Source organism: Myodes glareolus, chromosome 9 (assembly GCF_982192425.1).
Source record: "Myodes glareolus chromosome 9, mMyoGla1.1, whole genome shotgun sequence".
In the NCBI taxonomy this organism is placed as follows: Eukaryota; Metazoa; Chordata; class Mammalia; order Rodentia; family Cricetidae; genus Myodes; species Myodes glareolus.
The window spans coordinates 51,718,851-51,734,594 of NC_142034.1; the positions used below are offsets into that span (position 1 = coordinate 51,718,851).

General features: G+C 49.4%; 1 protein-coding gene and 1 long non-coding RNA gene across 3 annotated transcripts in view; one reads left to right on the plus strand and one right to left on the minus strand.

Moving 5' to 3' along the window:
* The window catches only part of Pitpnm3 (PITPNM family member 3), an 89,606-nt gene that overhangs the window by 49,571 nt on the left and 24,291 nt on the right, over window positions 1-15,744 (plus strand). For both annotated transcript variants that reach the window (XM_048448644.3, XM_085695250.2), the window contains 2 exons: window positions 12,758-12,834; window positions 13,180-13,415. In XM_048448644.3, coding sequence (XP_048304601.3) covers window positions 12,758-12,834; window positions 13,180-13,415 — 313 coding nt within the window. The remainder of the gene's footprint in view (window positions 1-12,757; window positions 12,835-13,179; window positions 13,416-15,744) is intronic.
* Window positions 1,806-12,453, minus strand: LOC125409521 (uncharacterized). Its single transcript, XR_007234813.3, has 4 exons — window positions 12,298-12,453; window positions 11,861-11,938; window positions 5,653-5,786; window positions 1,806-2,603 (listed from the first exon to the last, which is right to left on the minus strand). It is a non-coding gene; the product is annotated as an uncharacterized LOC125409521 (long non-coding RNA).

Sequence of the window (15,744 nt, forward strand, 5' to 3'; positions counted from 1 at the left end):
CCTCTTCATGGAAAAAGTTTACCTCCTGTGGCCCTCAGGGTTAGGCCTGGCCCACATGGCATAAAAGAATTTGAGACATGCTGGCTACCAGCTAGCTTTCCCAAGGGCCAGTGCCGGCGTCAGCTACATCTGTCCCAGGTGTCCCAGCGGGGGGGTGGGGGGGTGGGGTGTGCTCAATGGGAATCTAACTCCCTCTAGTTCCTAGACCAGAACCTGGCAGTGGCCAATACTAGGCTCCAGTTTTCTGGTCCCAGACTGATTCTGTATCTTCATCCTTACCCCAGCCTCTCTGTTAGAGCCAGATATATCTAGGGGCCGAGTCCAGATTCCAGCCCCTGGCTCTGGTCTGAGGATAGATCCTCAACTCAGATGGAGGTGATGAGAGCATCTCGGCATCACCCTCCCCACTGGACAAGGTTGATGTCATGCCCCATTGCCTAGGCTCAAAAACCAGAGAACAGTCTCCTTCCCTACAAACCCTCAGATCATAGTCTACCTGGGATGACCCCCAGGCACAGTGTACAAAGCCCCTTGCCCACAGCTGGCCTCCCCTCCTCCGCCTGGTAACTGGTATCTTTTCCTGGCCTGTGTGGGCAGCTTGCTGAGCACAGCTGCAGACAGGCTATATTTAGCCAGCTTTAATGAGCTCAGGGTGGCAGACGTCCGCCTTGGGAGCAGTTTTTCTTGCATGTGTGCGTATGTTTGGGCCTGGCATGCTTCCTTCCTTTGTGCGCGTGCACAAATGGAGTGTCCCCTCACCTGTGGCTGTGCACTAATGTGTGGCAGTGGACTGGTGTGCTCATTTACCTGGGGCTAGTGTGTGCGGTGTGCACAGAATCTCTTGTGTTGGGGTTGTGTACAGTTCTGATGCTTGTGGTGCAGAATGGGAACAAATCATTAGTCCATTCGCTTGTTTGTTGAAAATATTTAATGAACACCTTTATTAGTCAGGGCCTTGATAGTCTCTGGGGATAAAGCAGAGCAGAGCCAAATGAACACAGTCTATCTTTTAAAGGTTTTATAGCCTAGGAGCTGGAGGAAAAGTCCTCAAATAACTATAAAATTGTAATTGTGGGCTGAAGAGATAGATGGCTCAGCAGATAATGGTGCTTGCTGCCAAGGCTGCCAATCTAAATTTTTCCCTGGAACCAGCATGGTAGAAGAGAATCAATTCCCACAAGTTGTCTTCTGTTCTCCACATGCGTGCCATGGCACATGAGTACTGATATTTGCCTGCTTGTGCATGCTCATGCAATGCACACACACACACACACACACACACACACACACACATACACACACACAGAGTTAAAAGGATTTCTGGGCTAGATAGTTGACTTAGCAGTTAAGAGGACTGGCTGTTCTTCCAGAGGACCCAGGTTCACCCTCATAGTATCTCCCACATAGAAGCTCACAACCATCTTTAACTTCAGTTCCAGGGAATCCAACATCCTCTTCTGGCCTCCATGAGCACCAGGCATTCATGCAGTGGTGCACAGATACACATGCAGGCAGAATACCTATACTCATAATATAAAAAAGTTAAAGACAATTGTAAATACTTGTCCCAGGAAAGAGATCTATGTTGCTTTGTGAGGGGAAAGGTACACCCCCTCTCTAGGAGGAAGGAATATGGATTCTTCTATAAGAAATTGGGACACATGAGCAGCATTCAAAAGTCCAGACATAAGAAGTAGAGGTTCAAGGGCCCTGTGGTGAGAGGGAAGAGTGGGTGAAAGGGAGAAATGGCTGAGTTTGGAGGGAACGAGGGACCAGAGGTAGAGGTAGGCAGAGTGGTGGCGGGGGGGGAGGGGAGGGCGGGGAGGCGAGGCAGACTATGGTTGACAAAGAAGTATGGAGCAAGGGGAAAGGTGAGACTAGAGGGTATGGTGATCCAAAGCCCTAGGCTGTAGCCTAGGTCTCAGGCAGAGATCCCGCAGAGGGAAGGCTCATAAACCACATGGCAGGAGGAGAGCCTTGCAGAGGGATGCAATTCATGGATGACTCAGTTGGCATCCATGGGGGCAGCTTCCCGGAGAGTGCCTGACAAAGGGAGCATGCCTCTTCTCAGTTCTCCTATAGCTGTTCCTATGGCTCAACCTTACCAGAAGCCATGGAGCCTCCACTTTAGGGGCAGGTCTTAGAATGTGTGGTTGGTGGGGGTGGGGGGTGGGCACTGGAGGCCACTCAGTGTAGACCACGGACTTGATGTCAAGGAACTGCAAAAGTCTTAGGGAAATTAGGAAAGAAGATGCCTATGCACTCTCCAGAGGGATCCTTCATCTGCTCAACAAGGTGGGACCCAAGGCCAAAGCCACACTGACTTTCTGAGAAACAGAGGACAGTGCAGTTCCTTGCAGCCCTGTGCCCACATTGGAGGGTACAGGGACTTTTAATCCAGTCCGTAGTCACCTATTTGTCTTCATCTGTAGCTCCTGGTGGATTCCTGGGTCTCTAGGTGGCCAGGCGTTTGAGCTCCTCTCCCTCATGGGACTGTGAAGGGCCCAGCCCAGGTCTTTGTCCTCCCCTCAACTGGCATGGTGGAGCGGGAACCTTTTATTTTTAACTTGAAGGAATCTCTTGTGTCTTCAAATCCGCTTTTCCTGGTAACAAAGAGAAAACAAGAGCTGGGGAGCTTTGCCACAAACCTCGAGGCAAAGGAGTTGGAACAAGCAGAATATAAAGTCAAATCTCAGAAAGGGAAAAAAAAATCACCTTGTTACATGCACTTTGAAAATATTCTTAGTTTTGATCTGTTTTTTTGAGTAGGCCGTGCGTGAACAAGGTAAAAGCTCAAAAGGCATGAAGGATGACGCATGCCCCTCCCTCTCTCCCTCTCTGTGCCCAGCTCAGCTCACCACCCAGCCCTTCTTCCCAGAAGTGGAGAGGATGACAAGTATTTCATGTCCCACTCCAGACTCTGAAAACATGAACATAGCCATAAATATTCACTTCCATATATATTTTTATATGTACCCCACACAGATGGGAGTGCGCTGTGTGCTCCGTTTCCCTCCTTCCCTTCTGTGGATAATATACCGCGATTCTCCTTCTCTCTCAGAAGATCTACAATGTTCAGGTTCATTGGTCTTGGCCTTGAGTGTGTGCTGGATCTCTATGAAGCATTTTATTTAGCTTGTCCCCTATAGGTCGCCTCTTATCATTCAGTATTGTAAACAACATAGCAGTGGTTAATGGGGGTACATGTAACATGTTCATCACAAGGACTTGGCATTGCTGGGTCGCCAGTGTTTTGTGTTTTGAATGACATTGCCAGATGGCCCTCCAGAGATGTCGTATTGACTTGTATTCTCACCAAAAAACCTGAAGAAAACCTGTTTTCTCACAGGGCGTTGACAGTGGCTGATCTCAAAACAAAGGCAAGGAATTGTGGGTTATTTTAGTAAACTTTAAGGTTCTCAGCACCTTTTTGTGTGTGAGAGTCATTTTCTGTCCCTTGGCTGGGAGCCACTGTGTTTGCAAGGGATGCCTAAGCAGGGTGGAGGTGGAGAGGTGGGAGGGTGAGGGATGGAGGGGTGGGGTGTGTATGTCCGTACTGGAGGAGGTTTTTACGTTCCGTTGTGAAAGTGTGTACTTCCAGGCAGGCAAGCCCAGGCCTGATTAGACAGGAAATCCTACAGAGTCAGGCCCCACTGCCCCAGCAAGCTCCTGTGCCCCATAATAAGGCCCGCCTGCTTGCCCTCCTATCCCTGGCTCTTGTGAGGGAGCCAGGTGCAGGAAGCATTTGGGGACTGAAGAGATCACCCCTTTCCTATTCAACTTAGGAAGAAGTCTGACCCGTGACCTGAGTTCAGATCCTCTCAGGTGTTATCGGTTAGCTTTTCCCACATTGTGACAAAAATATCTGTTAGGAACCTAAAGAAGAGGTCGGGATTCTTTTGACTCAGAGCTTAAGTTCATCATGTGGGGAAGACCTGTGCATGAGTCCGTGGTGGAGTAGATACAGGGAACAGGGAGGGCTATGACCTTCAAAGACTTGCTCTTTAGAAGCCCGTGTCTGCCACCTAGACGCCATGTCCACAACCTCCCCAGAACAATACCAAACTTAGGCCCACGAGGGATGTTCTACACTAAGACCGTTCACTTCCATCCAGAGAAGAGTCCCTTAGTCCTTCTGAGTCTTGGTTTTCTCTGTGAGATGTTTAGGCTATCCTGGCTTCTCAGGAGAACATGAAGACTGCCTGAGATATGGGGTGAGGACTGCACACTGAACACCCAGATGAAGGGACCTGTGTTCAGTACAGAGGGCTCAGTGGGGACGCCAGGGTTGGGAGATGTGACACCCTCCTGGCCAACTCACCTGGCCTGATTCAAGATGGTGGCTTTCTAGCCCTGAAGTGGGTTCCCTTAGCTGAGTTACTTCTCCAAGATGTTCCCATGCCCAGCAGGATGTTCTGAATAGGTAAGGTCTAAGGCCCAGACCCTAGCAAGGGTCAAGTGTCAAGGGGCACGGGGCAAGCTTTCTTCTGGCTAGTACCTCTTTAAAGACACCAGTTTACTGCACACACCTCTGCCTGTTAATTAGGCAGAGCCGGGTGGATATGACTGGATTTTGACCTTGAGAGGGTTAAGAAGGCACGTGAGGGAATCTCATTTTCTAGATCCCACTAACCCTAGGTGGAAATTTCATCCCAGCATCCCTACCAAGTGTATATTGCATAACTTGCTTGCATAACATCAGTAAAAGAGAATTCCCTGCCTGCAGGCCAGAACAGGCCACTGTAGGCAGCTGCAAATGCTTCCAAAGTATGCTCAACTGTGACATGTTGTTGTCCTGTGCTCTACTTCCCAGGTTCAAGCGTGGCTCAGCATGCATCTCTAACTGGGTCTGCAGGGCAGATCTGTGGTGTGGGTCTTCACTGTGAATCTGTGGTGGACAACTACAGTGTGTTTTTACTAGGTGATCTGTAGTATGGGCCTGTGGTATGGATTTTCAGTGTGTATCCACAGAATCAGTAGGTCTACAGCCTGGGCATGTGGTGTGGATCTGCAGGTTCACTTGGTTGACTCTTCTCTAGGCTGGTCCTAAACTTTCTACAGTGTTCCGGCCAAATTATCAGGCTCCAGATATGCCCCCAAAGTGGCCTGAAGTCCTCACTTTGAATTGCAATTCTGGTTTGGGCAGTCTCATTTTGCAGCTCTGGATGATGTAAGTAGATTTGGTCATATGATCTAGATAAGTTTTAGGCATGTGACTTTGATTTGGTCATATAACTTGACTTTGTTCATGTGATCTTCCAAGCTTGAGATCCTTGTATCCTGGTGCTGGATTTTCTGGGTGTTTTCAGCTCGGACCCGAGTTGGGTGATAGATAGGGAGCAGAGCAGAAATCAGAAAGAAATACTGAGTTATGTGTTAAAACCAAATACAAGATGTAAGTTTGTGACCCGCTTGTAATTGTTCTTAGTGTAAAGATGACAACACATGCTTGTGGTGTCCACTTAATGTACATCTTCATAAATACTTTGAGACTAAAATAAACACGAGCCAACTAAAGAAATAGTAGAACATAAGGAAAGGTGGAGAATAGGGGAAACCAACCTTGGTCCCAGTGGGACAAAAATTTACAACATTTTGATGATTTCCTTCGACAACAAGGCTTAAGAGCCCTGTTCCACCCCTTCAACCTACCTAGAATGTTGTTTCCCAAGGTTGGATGCTGGGGCATCTTCAGGGGAGGATGACTTGGTGTCTGATTGATAATTGAAGCCAGGATCTTTCAAGTCCAGCCCCGGGGAGCCTTTGGGGACTGCCTAGCAGCAAGGCTGGGCGAGAGTCAGGAAGTAGGCCTGTGTTAGTCAACTTTCTGCTTTTTTTTTTCCTAAACACTTGATACAATTAACTTTAAAGAAAGATAGATTGAACCCTCAATGGAATTCAACTGGCTCACTTTCATTTTTTCAAGTAGCCCCCAGGGAAAAGTTCATTGATAGGAAATTTCTCGGTTTTATAAGAGCCTAGGAACTTTCTGGAAAAGGCCTGTTTTTTTTGTTTTTTGTTTTTTGTTTTTTTTTTGTTTTTGTCTGCTTCTTGCCATCCTGTCTGAATTCTGCTATTGAAGATCAATCCCTACCTATTATTTTGGCTCAGAGTTTCAGAGGTGTCAGTCAATGGTGGCTTGGAGTCTGGGTGACACAATATACCTTGCTGAGAACATATAGTGGAGTAGTGTGGGATAATTGCCTGTATTCTGTCAATCATGTTTTAAATAAATGCTGATTGGCCAGGCAGGAAGTATAGGTGGGAAAACCAGACAGGAAGTAGAGGTGGAGCAAAGAGAACAGGAGTATTCTGGGAAGCAGGAAGTTCCTTCCGCCATTCCTGCCCAGATCACCGAAAAAGCAAGATGTGACCTACCCCACTGAGAAAGGTACCAAGCCATGTGGCTAACATAGATAAGGATAATGGGTTAATATAAGCTACAAGAGCTAATAAAAAGCCTGAGCTAATGGGCCAATCAGTTTATAATCCTATAGAGACCTCTGTGTGATTTTCTTTGGGGCATGCCGGTTGTAGGGTACTGGGTGGGACAGAAACCCCAATAAACCAGCTCTGCATGTCACAGTGGAGGAAGTTGTTCACCTCCTGCTGTCCAGGAAGCAAAAGAAAAGACAGGAAGGGCCTGGGGGCCCTAGAGACACTTCAAGTCTACACCCCTTTCTCACACCAGGCCCCATTTTCCAGTAGAACTGCAGTTTGGGTACCAAGCCTTCAATACACGGACACTGGTGGGACATTCAAGATCTAGTATGAAGCAAGAGAGCAAAGTCATCAGGTTGCTACAAAGCAATGCTTCTGCCTATCTATGTATTCTGTTTTGCAGGCATTTAGGTCCCTTTCAGGACAGGCTACATGGTTCTAGGCTGGGCCAGCTCCACTCAGTTCACTTCATGGGTCGCTGGTAGAGGTGACAGCCACTGCCAGGGGACTGGAGGCTGGAGAACAAAACTGAGTAGTGAGCACTTGCTCCCGCTAGGTCCTGGCAATGGGTGGCAAGTGACTGGGGACAGTTGGGCTCTTCTGTCAGGCTAGGGTGATGTTTTGCTTAGGAAACCAAGCACATGGGTGCTGACCTTGGCTTTTGTCTCTGGAGCAGTATGGTGCATGGTAATTAGAAGGGATGATCAGGATTTGTGCTTTCCCAAGGCTGTGATTAAGCAAAAATAGCCTCTATTCTTTAGCCGGCAGAAAGAAGCTTGGTGAACTGGGTGGGTCACCAGTCCCAGGGCTGGGGCTGGCAGGGTGCTGAGAGCAGGCACTGTAGTAGCTGGCCTGCCTCAAAACCCTAAAACACTGTCACAAAACCAGCTTACCTACCTAGTAGGGACCCAACCTGAACAGGATCATGCAAATAGAGATGAACAGGTGACGGAGAGAAACAGGTGGTTTGATGACCAAGTCCTGGGGCCCCTTGCATGTGGCTTTCCACCACCCAGAATCCTTTGCTAGCCTCTCAGCACCAGAAAACCCGGTGAATCCTCCAGGTGTGGACCATCAGGCAGGTCAGGAGCAGCTAGCATTCCCAGAGCACCTTAGATCCTAGCTCCTCCCAGGACTCACTTAGGGAGTTCTGCCTCACCGAGGAAGAGGGGTTGTTCCCTGAACCTGGAGTCTCTGGGGCCTGAGCAGCTTGGAGAGGCTCTGTAACCGTGAGCCCCTGGGATCATCATTTCTAAGCAGTTTTTACAAAAGTGTCAGACCCTGAAAGCTGATAACTTCTGCCTTTACGAGGCTCCTTGTTTGAAGGAAAATGAAGCAACGTTATAATAGCAGGCCACGCCCCATTCAGCACGTGAGGTAACATCCTGGTCTAGGTAGATCTGAGCAGACTTTCCAGAAGGAGTGGCTACTGAGTAGGGTGTTGCGGAGCACACATGCATTTTCTAGTTTGCAAAGGGAAGAACGGCTCCTCGGCACACAGCTTGGTATAAGCAAAGGTGATGAGGAGCAGAAGAGTTCTGCCTTGTGGGAGAATCAAACCCAGTGATCTTGATTATTGTGCGAGGTTCTTAAAAGAACTAGCCTTTGCTGAGTGTGGGGGTGCCTGCCTATAATCTCAGTATGTAGAAGGCTGAGGCAGGAGGATTGCCAAGGATTGGAAGCTAGCCTGAGATACATTGTAAGATCTAGTTTTGAAACAGCAGTGACAGCAACAACAGTAACAATAGCAACATTGCAAAGCCTTCTGGGAAGGGTACATACATACATACATACAGACAGACAGACATACAGACAGAGCAGTATTAAGGTTACTCTCCTGCTTGTTCACAGAAGCCTCTGCTAGCCTATGGATAACTCTGGTCCTGGCAGGAAGTGCTCAAGGGACCAGTGTCTGCATCTACCAGGCAAGGTCTCCTGGTCTCTCTGACAAACAGTACAACATCTATACTTCTGTGAATCCAAGGAAGCAAGGTTCTGTTCCCAAACTGCAGAAAAAATGAGATGCTTCCTTTCTGCTGGGGAGTGAGGCAGGGAGAAGCGATGCTGCAGATATCTCTATCCAGTTTCTAGCCCTCAGCTCTCATCCCTACTGATTGGGGAACTGTTTCAGAATCATCTATGGTCAAGATGCCTTGTGCATCCACCAATTCCATGAGTATTGTGTGGTCCCCAGGGAGCTGACACCAGGCAGATGGAGACTGTGGGAGCTCCTAGGTCTGTGTCACCAGTGAAGATGCAGGATTCAGCCCCTACTTAACCGAGGGCATGGTGCCCGGAAGACAGCAGGACCCTCATGTCTTCCCTGCAAGTTATTTATAGCCTCGCAATGGTAATTTGTAGCAATCACAGCATTTAATCCTGTAATCACACTGCAAGCAGGCACCCAGCCCAGTGAGGTCGGTGAGCCTGCCAGGGCTCAGGGAGGGACTTGGCGGTAGGACAGGGAGTGTGGAGGCGGTAATGTCCTTATCAACCTTTACCCCATCTTGTCAACCATGCCCCGCCCCCTGCACCCTGGATAATACGAATAACAATAGCAGCTAACACATTTCACGGGTATCATAGTCTATGCCTTGTTCAAAAGCCATCACCCGTAGGAGCTCACTTATCTCCGCTGTCGCTCCACAAGGGAGTTAGCGTATCCCTGTGGCATTCCTGCACTCCAGGTGAGGAAACAGGCTCAGGTCACACAGCTTCTAAAAGTCATGTCTTGAACTCAGGCCGTTTGGTTTCAAAGCCTAGGGTTTTGGAGACCATGGTCTCAGAGGTAGAGATGTCCCTCCACCTCTGTCCCACCCCTACTATTAGCCTTGGCTCTGCAGACACTCTGGGCTCCTCTGTGCGCCTGCTCCAGAGCAGCATACGTGCTCAAGAGGCCACACGCACCACAAGACAACTTTTCACTTTGTGTTGGCGTTGGCTTCTTTCCCAGACACTCTTTCCCCGGTGACAAAGTTTAGAAAGAGGACTTGGGCAGCACACCCAGACTCTATTCATCAGATATCCTCTGCTTTTTGCCTCTGCAGAGAGGGACAGCCTGCCGCTTGCCGCTTGGAAGGGCGGGCCACTGGCTGGCTGAGTGCCCTCTTCTGTGGAGGTGGGGCCCTCTAGCGGGAAGTCCTTGGCCTTTTTAATTCTATGGCTGTCCTAAATGACCTGAGTGGGATGTATGTAAACTACACATTTTAAAATTTACTCATCTGTAAAATGGGGCTAAGGACAAGAGTCACCTAAACCGAGAAGGCAGATGAGGCGATGGGTGAGTTGACCCATGTCAGCCCTTAGTAAGGGCTCATTGAAGTGGACTCATTCCTCCTATCTTTATGGCCGTCCTGTCCTGAGTGCAGAATTTAGGCCTCTCCTATTCAGACTCATGGCCAGGTCTTTTGTAGTTAGAAGAAGAACAGGGGACTGGGGGAAGGGCAGCACTGGCCTCCAATCTCAATACCCAGGAGACAGGGGAGAGGAGGATGGTGAGTTTCATGCCAGCCTAGGCTATTTAGGAAGACCTTGTCCCAATAAAAACACAAAACAAAAACAAGAAGTAGGGGTGAGTAAGGCACATGCCACACAAGTGTGAGTGCCTGAGTTTGAATCCCCAGAAGTCACATAGAACTGGACACAGACCCTGCATCTGTAATTCCAGTGTTCTTACTGCAAGATGGGAAATCAAGACAACAGAATTTTCAGAAACTTGCATGTGACCATTTCTCAACAAGGTGAGAGTTGAGGACCAGTGCCTGAGACTGTCTTCTGACCTCCACACACAGACTGTGGCATTTCTGCACACGCACGCACACACGCACACGCACACACACACACACAAACACAGAGAGGGAGAGAGAGAGAGAGAGAGAGAGAGAGAGAGAGAGAGAGAGAGAGAGAGAGAGAGAGACTTGCTCACGCTATATAAACTGACAAAAACAGACAGGAGAATTAGAAAAAGTGGCAGGCAGGGCCAGGCCTCAGGAACATTTGTGCCAGTCTCTTCCTCATAAGAGCCAACCTGTCCCATCACCCAGAAATAATTTCCATCCCCACAGAAGTAGCTCAGAGCTCACAAAACAGTTGTGTTTAGCCCAGGGTTGTGTCTTAGGAACTGGATAGTTCAGAACTGCTCTTCCCAGCTGAGAACATCTCCTTGTGTAGAATTCTTTGCAGATAGTTCTCACTGGACCAGGCTGGGGAATGGGAAATGTAGTCAGTCCTAGGCTGACTACAAAGTCATGGGAAGGACCTTCACTAACCCTGCAGGGTCCCATGAGAGGGACCTTGGGGAGGATTATCGTCATCTAGAATGGACTTCTGAGAGAGAAGGTGAGTTCCCCATCAAAAGAGGCAAGCAAGAGCTTCAGAGTCCAACTGTGGATTTTGTCCAAGCACAGGCAATAGTATCCATCTCCTGGGAAGGGAGAGGAGGCACAGTGGGCTGGGTGAAGCAAGGACTCTTGGGCAGCAGACATTGTTTACATTGTTTATGTAAGGGGAGGCTGTGGGATATCTAAGATCTCTTTCCATATGAGAGTCTGATTCAGTCTGACCTAATGCAGAACACGGGGCTTAGATCAAGCACTGGCACATTATTTTGGAAAAATCCAGATCAATATCTTATGGTTTGAGGGCTGTGAGTTTGTTGTCGCCACTGAAGTCAGGCCTGTGGTGTGAAGGCAGCCGTGGAGGATACATAGATGGATGAACTGTCTGTGTGCCAAGAAAACTTTATTTACCCAAACAAGTGGCAGATTCTGTCCTTTGCTATAGACCTCTGTATTCGAGCAGTGGGAGCCCAGGAGCCTGAGAAGCTCTTCCCTGGGGAGGTGCTGGCTTAGGCAGCTAGCAGGAGTGAGGAAAGCACTTCTGAGTGACTCCAAAGTGCCTGCTGGATGCCAAGTGTCATTCCCTTCTGAGTGGCCTTCCCTTTCCGAGTGGTCACCTCCCTCTGGACCATAATCCTGTAGTTTAAAGCTTTGCTATCTCACTAAGAACTTTAGCCAGATTTGATTATTTTATTTATATGTGTTGAAAATGGAATCCAGGACCTTGTGCATGTCAGGTAAATGTGCTTTTACACTCCCAGTCCCAAGCAGGTATTTAAAAAAAATACTATTTTTATTTTAAATCAGGCTGAGACTGGAGAGTTGACACAGTGGTTAAGAGCATTTGTTCTTGCAAACAATCTGGGTTCAACTATCAGCACCCACATGGTGACTCATGACCCTTTGTAACTCTAGTTCCAGGGAATCTGATGTCCTATGGTCTTCTCACCTTTGTGGTCAACAGGGACACATGTGTTACACAGATATACATTAAGGCAAAACATTCATAGTCATAAAAAAAAAACCCCAAGCATCAGCAACAGAAACAGGCTGGGAAAATGGTGGCGGATAAAGGAACTTACCACTAAACCTGATAGCCTGATTTCAGTCCCTGGGACCCACGTGATCAAAGGAGAGAACTGATTGCTGTGTGCTGTCCTCTGCATGTTTATACAAACAAAATAAATAAATAATATAATAAAAGAAAAATCAGCAACAATCCCTCCAAAAGAAGAAGAACAAAAATAGAATTGGAATTTGTCTAATGAGCCCTGTGCTTGTACAATAATTAAAAACTGAGAAGTCCTGTCTCTGCTCTCCATCCAAAGCCCATGAAATACAGTGATATCATTGCTGTCCAAGCCCAGTGGCCCAAGCTCCAGGCCAGCCAGGGATGTAAGTCCCCATCTCCATCCAGAAGGTGGAGACTCAGAAACACCATGTCCCAAGGCTGACACTGTGCCCCTTCCAACCCTTTTGTTTTGTTCAGACCTCCACAGAAGGGATGGCACCTGCTTACCCCAAGGGCAGAATCTTCTCAACTCAGCTTCTGTGGTTAGAGCACAAACCCTCCTGGAAGCCCCTCACAGGCACACTTGGGAGACACAGGGCGTCTCTCAGCCCGGTCACATTTAGATGACCCGAAACACAGCAGCTCCCCAGCTGTTCTCAAGGGGCATTTGCATCAACTTCCTGGATGCCATGGGTCTCTAGCACAGCTGCCATTACTGATGAAATAAGAAGGGCAGCTCTTTCTTAGGACATCCTGTCTTACTTGTGATGGCTGGCCTCAGCTGGGCTTCTCTTCCCTAGAAGGGCAAGGCCGTTTTGCGTGTATATACTCCTGAGACAGGGTCTGGACTGGGTGACCCTCCCTAGCTGCTACCTGTAACTCCAGCTTCCCAATAAATCAGGGCCTTTGCTACACCTACGGGGCACCAGTGCGGTGGCGCCTGCTGCATTCTTTCTGTCCTCTGCAGGAGAACTGTATCGGGTGTCCCTAAGAAGACAAAGGTTCCCAGCTCAAGGAAGCATTGAGATCCATGAAGATGGCGAGGTGTGCTGGGTTTTGGAGGCATCCGGTCCATCTGTAGCCAGTGTCTTAGGAAGAACCCTGGGAGGATAGACAGGCTCCCTAGTCTCCATCCAGTTCTTTTTTGCTGTATGACCCCTGGGTACCTCCCTGTTCTCTGGGCTTTAGGCTCCTATAGGCACAAGAAGAGTCACTGAAGATTCATCTTGCTGTGTTGTTCATTGAGGGTGTGGCCCTCCTGGTAGCCTCTGGATGCACCAGAGTCCCACAGGAGTCATAGGGTGTCAGTCACAGTCCCCGTGTCTCTGTCTTTGTGCATCCTGGGGTTCTGTTGCCTCCCTGTCTCTATCCCTGCCTTGTCCCTCTCAGGAAGGCTGCTCACAGCGTTCCTGCAAGACGCATGTCCTCCTGCTGGTGCTGCACGGGGGCAACGTCCTAGACACCGGTTCTAGTGACCCTTCCTGCAAGGCGGCCGACATTCACACCTTCAGTTCTGTGCTGGAGAAGGTCACGCGCGCCCACTTCCCTGCTGCCCTGGGCCACATCCTCATCAAATTTGTCCCTTGTCCTGCCATCTGCTCGGAGGCTTTCTCGCTCGTTTCTAAGTGAGTCATTTTGGCTTGTTTGTGTGGTCTGGGTTTGGTGTGGGAGGTGTAAGTGGAGGGGATACCCCGGCCTTGGGAGGCCTGTCTGGTGTCAAATCAGAATTGCGGACAGCATCCTTAGTAGGATATAGTCATTAAGAGTCCTCTGTCAGGGACCTGGGAGTGCCAGCTTCCCCATGCTAGCACATGTTCACTTCTGGTGCCTCAGTTTGAATGAAAGAATAAACAGGCCTCAAGAAGTTTATCCATTTTCCCCAGCTATCCAGGAATGGAGCCAGGAGTCACACCAAAGTAGCCTCCCTCCAGAGACCATCCCTATAGGGATAGGTACAGTAATAGAGGTAGCCCGAGATACAACTAATATCTTCCTCAGGGAAGACTTCCCAGAGGAGAGTTGATTTTAATGTCATAGCGTGGCTGAGTGTATGTCCTCTCTGGGGTCTGGACTTGAATCTTGCCTGTGTGACCTTGGGGAATTGTGCCACCTCTTCCTCCCTTAAGTCCCTCATCTGTAAGATGGAGGTGATGCTGATGCTGGTGTGTAGTGGGGACACATGGTAAGTGTCCACATAGAGCCGAGCTGCCCCTGGCTGCCACACTAGCATCCTCTAGGGCCGGGGGCATGTTCAACTTGTTTCCTGTTGGTGGAGAGTGAGATGATAGGGTCCTGTCCTAGCTCACAGCACACAACAACTTGTAGGCGCAGGGAGGGAAAGGACGGTAAGTCAGAAGCACAGGCTGAACACTAGGCTACTTCTTACAAGTGCCGGTACATCCCTCCCGTTGTGGACCCAGGTACCAGTGAGGGGCAGACTCAGAGACCTGGGGCTCTATGGGAACTGGGTCCTGTGGGGGAAATTCCACTCACCATGCTAGGACTTGAGGGCTCCAGTGCTCTAGAGCCCTACGTGTCACTGATGAAGTCACTGAAGGTCGGTACCTGGAGCCGGTTGGAAACTTGCTTTCTTCCAACAGTCTGCAAAATAGTCTTTGTGCACCCATAGAGCCCACATGGCCTAGACACTGAGCAAATTATTGAGACTGAAGCAGGGAGACCAGACTTTCCTAGATGGGGTAAAAAGGGAGCTGTTGGCACCCCTGTCTCACCACCCCTCACATGACCTTGGAAAGCCCCTCCTTCAAGCCCCTCCTTGTGTGTCCCAAGAGAAGGGGAGCTTCAGTCAGATGGGGCTCTGAGCCCAGGGGCTCCAGTGTGGGATGGGCCCAAGAGCCCTGTCTTTCACTTCTAGTAGCTCAGGATCTAGCAGCGGCTGGACCATTCCCCATCCTGCTCACTTCCTGACTGATGCTCAGAGGCTGGTTTTCCTGTGTTCGCAGGATGCCCTCGGGTGGATCTCCATTAGATATACAAGTCAGGAAGCAGGCTAAGTCTATTGCTTCTTAGCTTAGCCAATTGCTCCAATATCTGGGGTGATCCATGTCACTTGCCCCCGTATCTGATGTGACGCATATCACACGTAAGATGTGCAGGCACCCATGGAGCAGCTGAGTGGGCGGGGCCTTGGAATCTGTTTCCTAGACCGGAGCTTGCTGCACTCTTTTGTTGTGGGATTTAGGAGCAGCTGAGTGGGTGGCCAGACTCTGGTCCCTCACACTCACAGAAGTCCCAGAGTTAATCTTGCTGGTCCACAGTCCATCTCAAGACTCACCCCCAGGATGGCTGACCTCATGAGCTGGGTCATCCTTATCTCCAGGAAGATGGATGTCCAGGCCATTTGAGGGGAGAGCAGGAGGGAGCTTACCTCTCCCCCAGGCAGCTCTTGCTAGGACCATTAATCACCAGTAATCACTGCTGGGAGGGAGCTCCTTCTCGGCTAATTAAAATCTCTCCGGCTACAATTGAGGCCTGTTTCCTCTAATTTGCGTTAGTTGGAGATGAGAAATGGTTGGTGGGGCCTGCTTTGCACACTGCTAGGACCCTGCCCCCTGCTGAGGGTGCCTGAGTCCTGTCTTCTGCCCTAGATTCTGCTGGTTCTTAGCCCCATCTGCTCTAAGCTTTGGGCACTCTGAAGCTAGGCATGTGGGGGGTAAGGACAGGCTGTTGGACCTGGGTATGAAGTTCTCAGACTCCTTTTGTGTCTGTTCTAAAAAGCCAAGGCCAACAGATCATCAGGGCTGGATGTGCTGGGGGGCAGAGGCAATCCAGGTAGGGATGGGAAGATGGGTGGGTCTGAGCTGCTCCGAGAGGGAGGGACTTCCTAGTAGGGAGATGGAGGGATGCAGTGGCCTCTGGGAGCGGAGTTCTGTAGGGCAGGCACCCAGCCCTATCTGTGAAACTTGAAGCAGATCTGTCCCTTGAATACAGAAT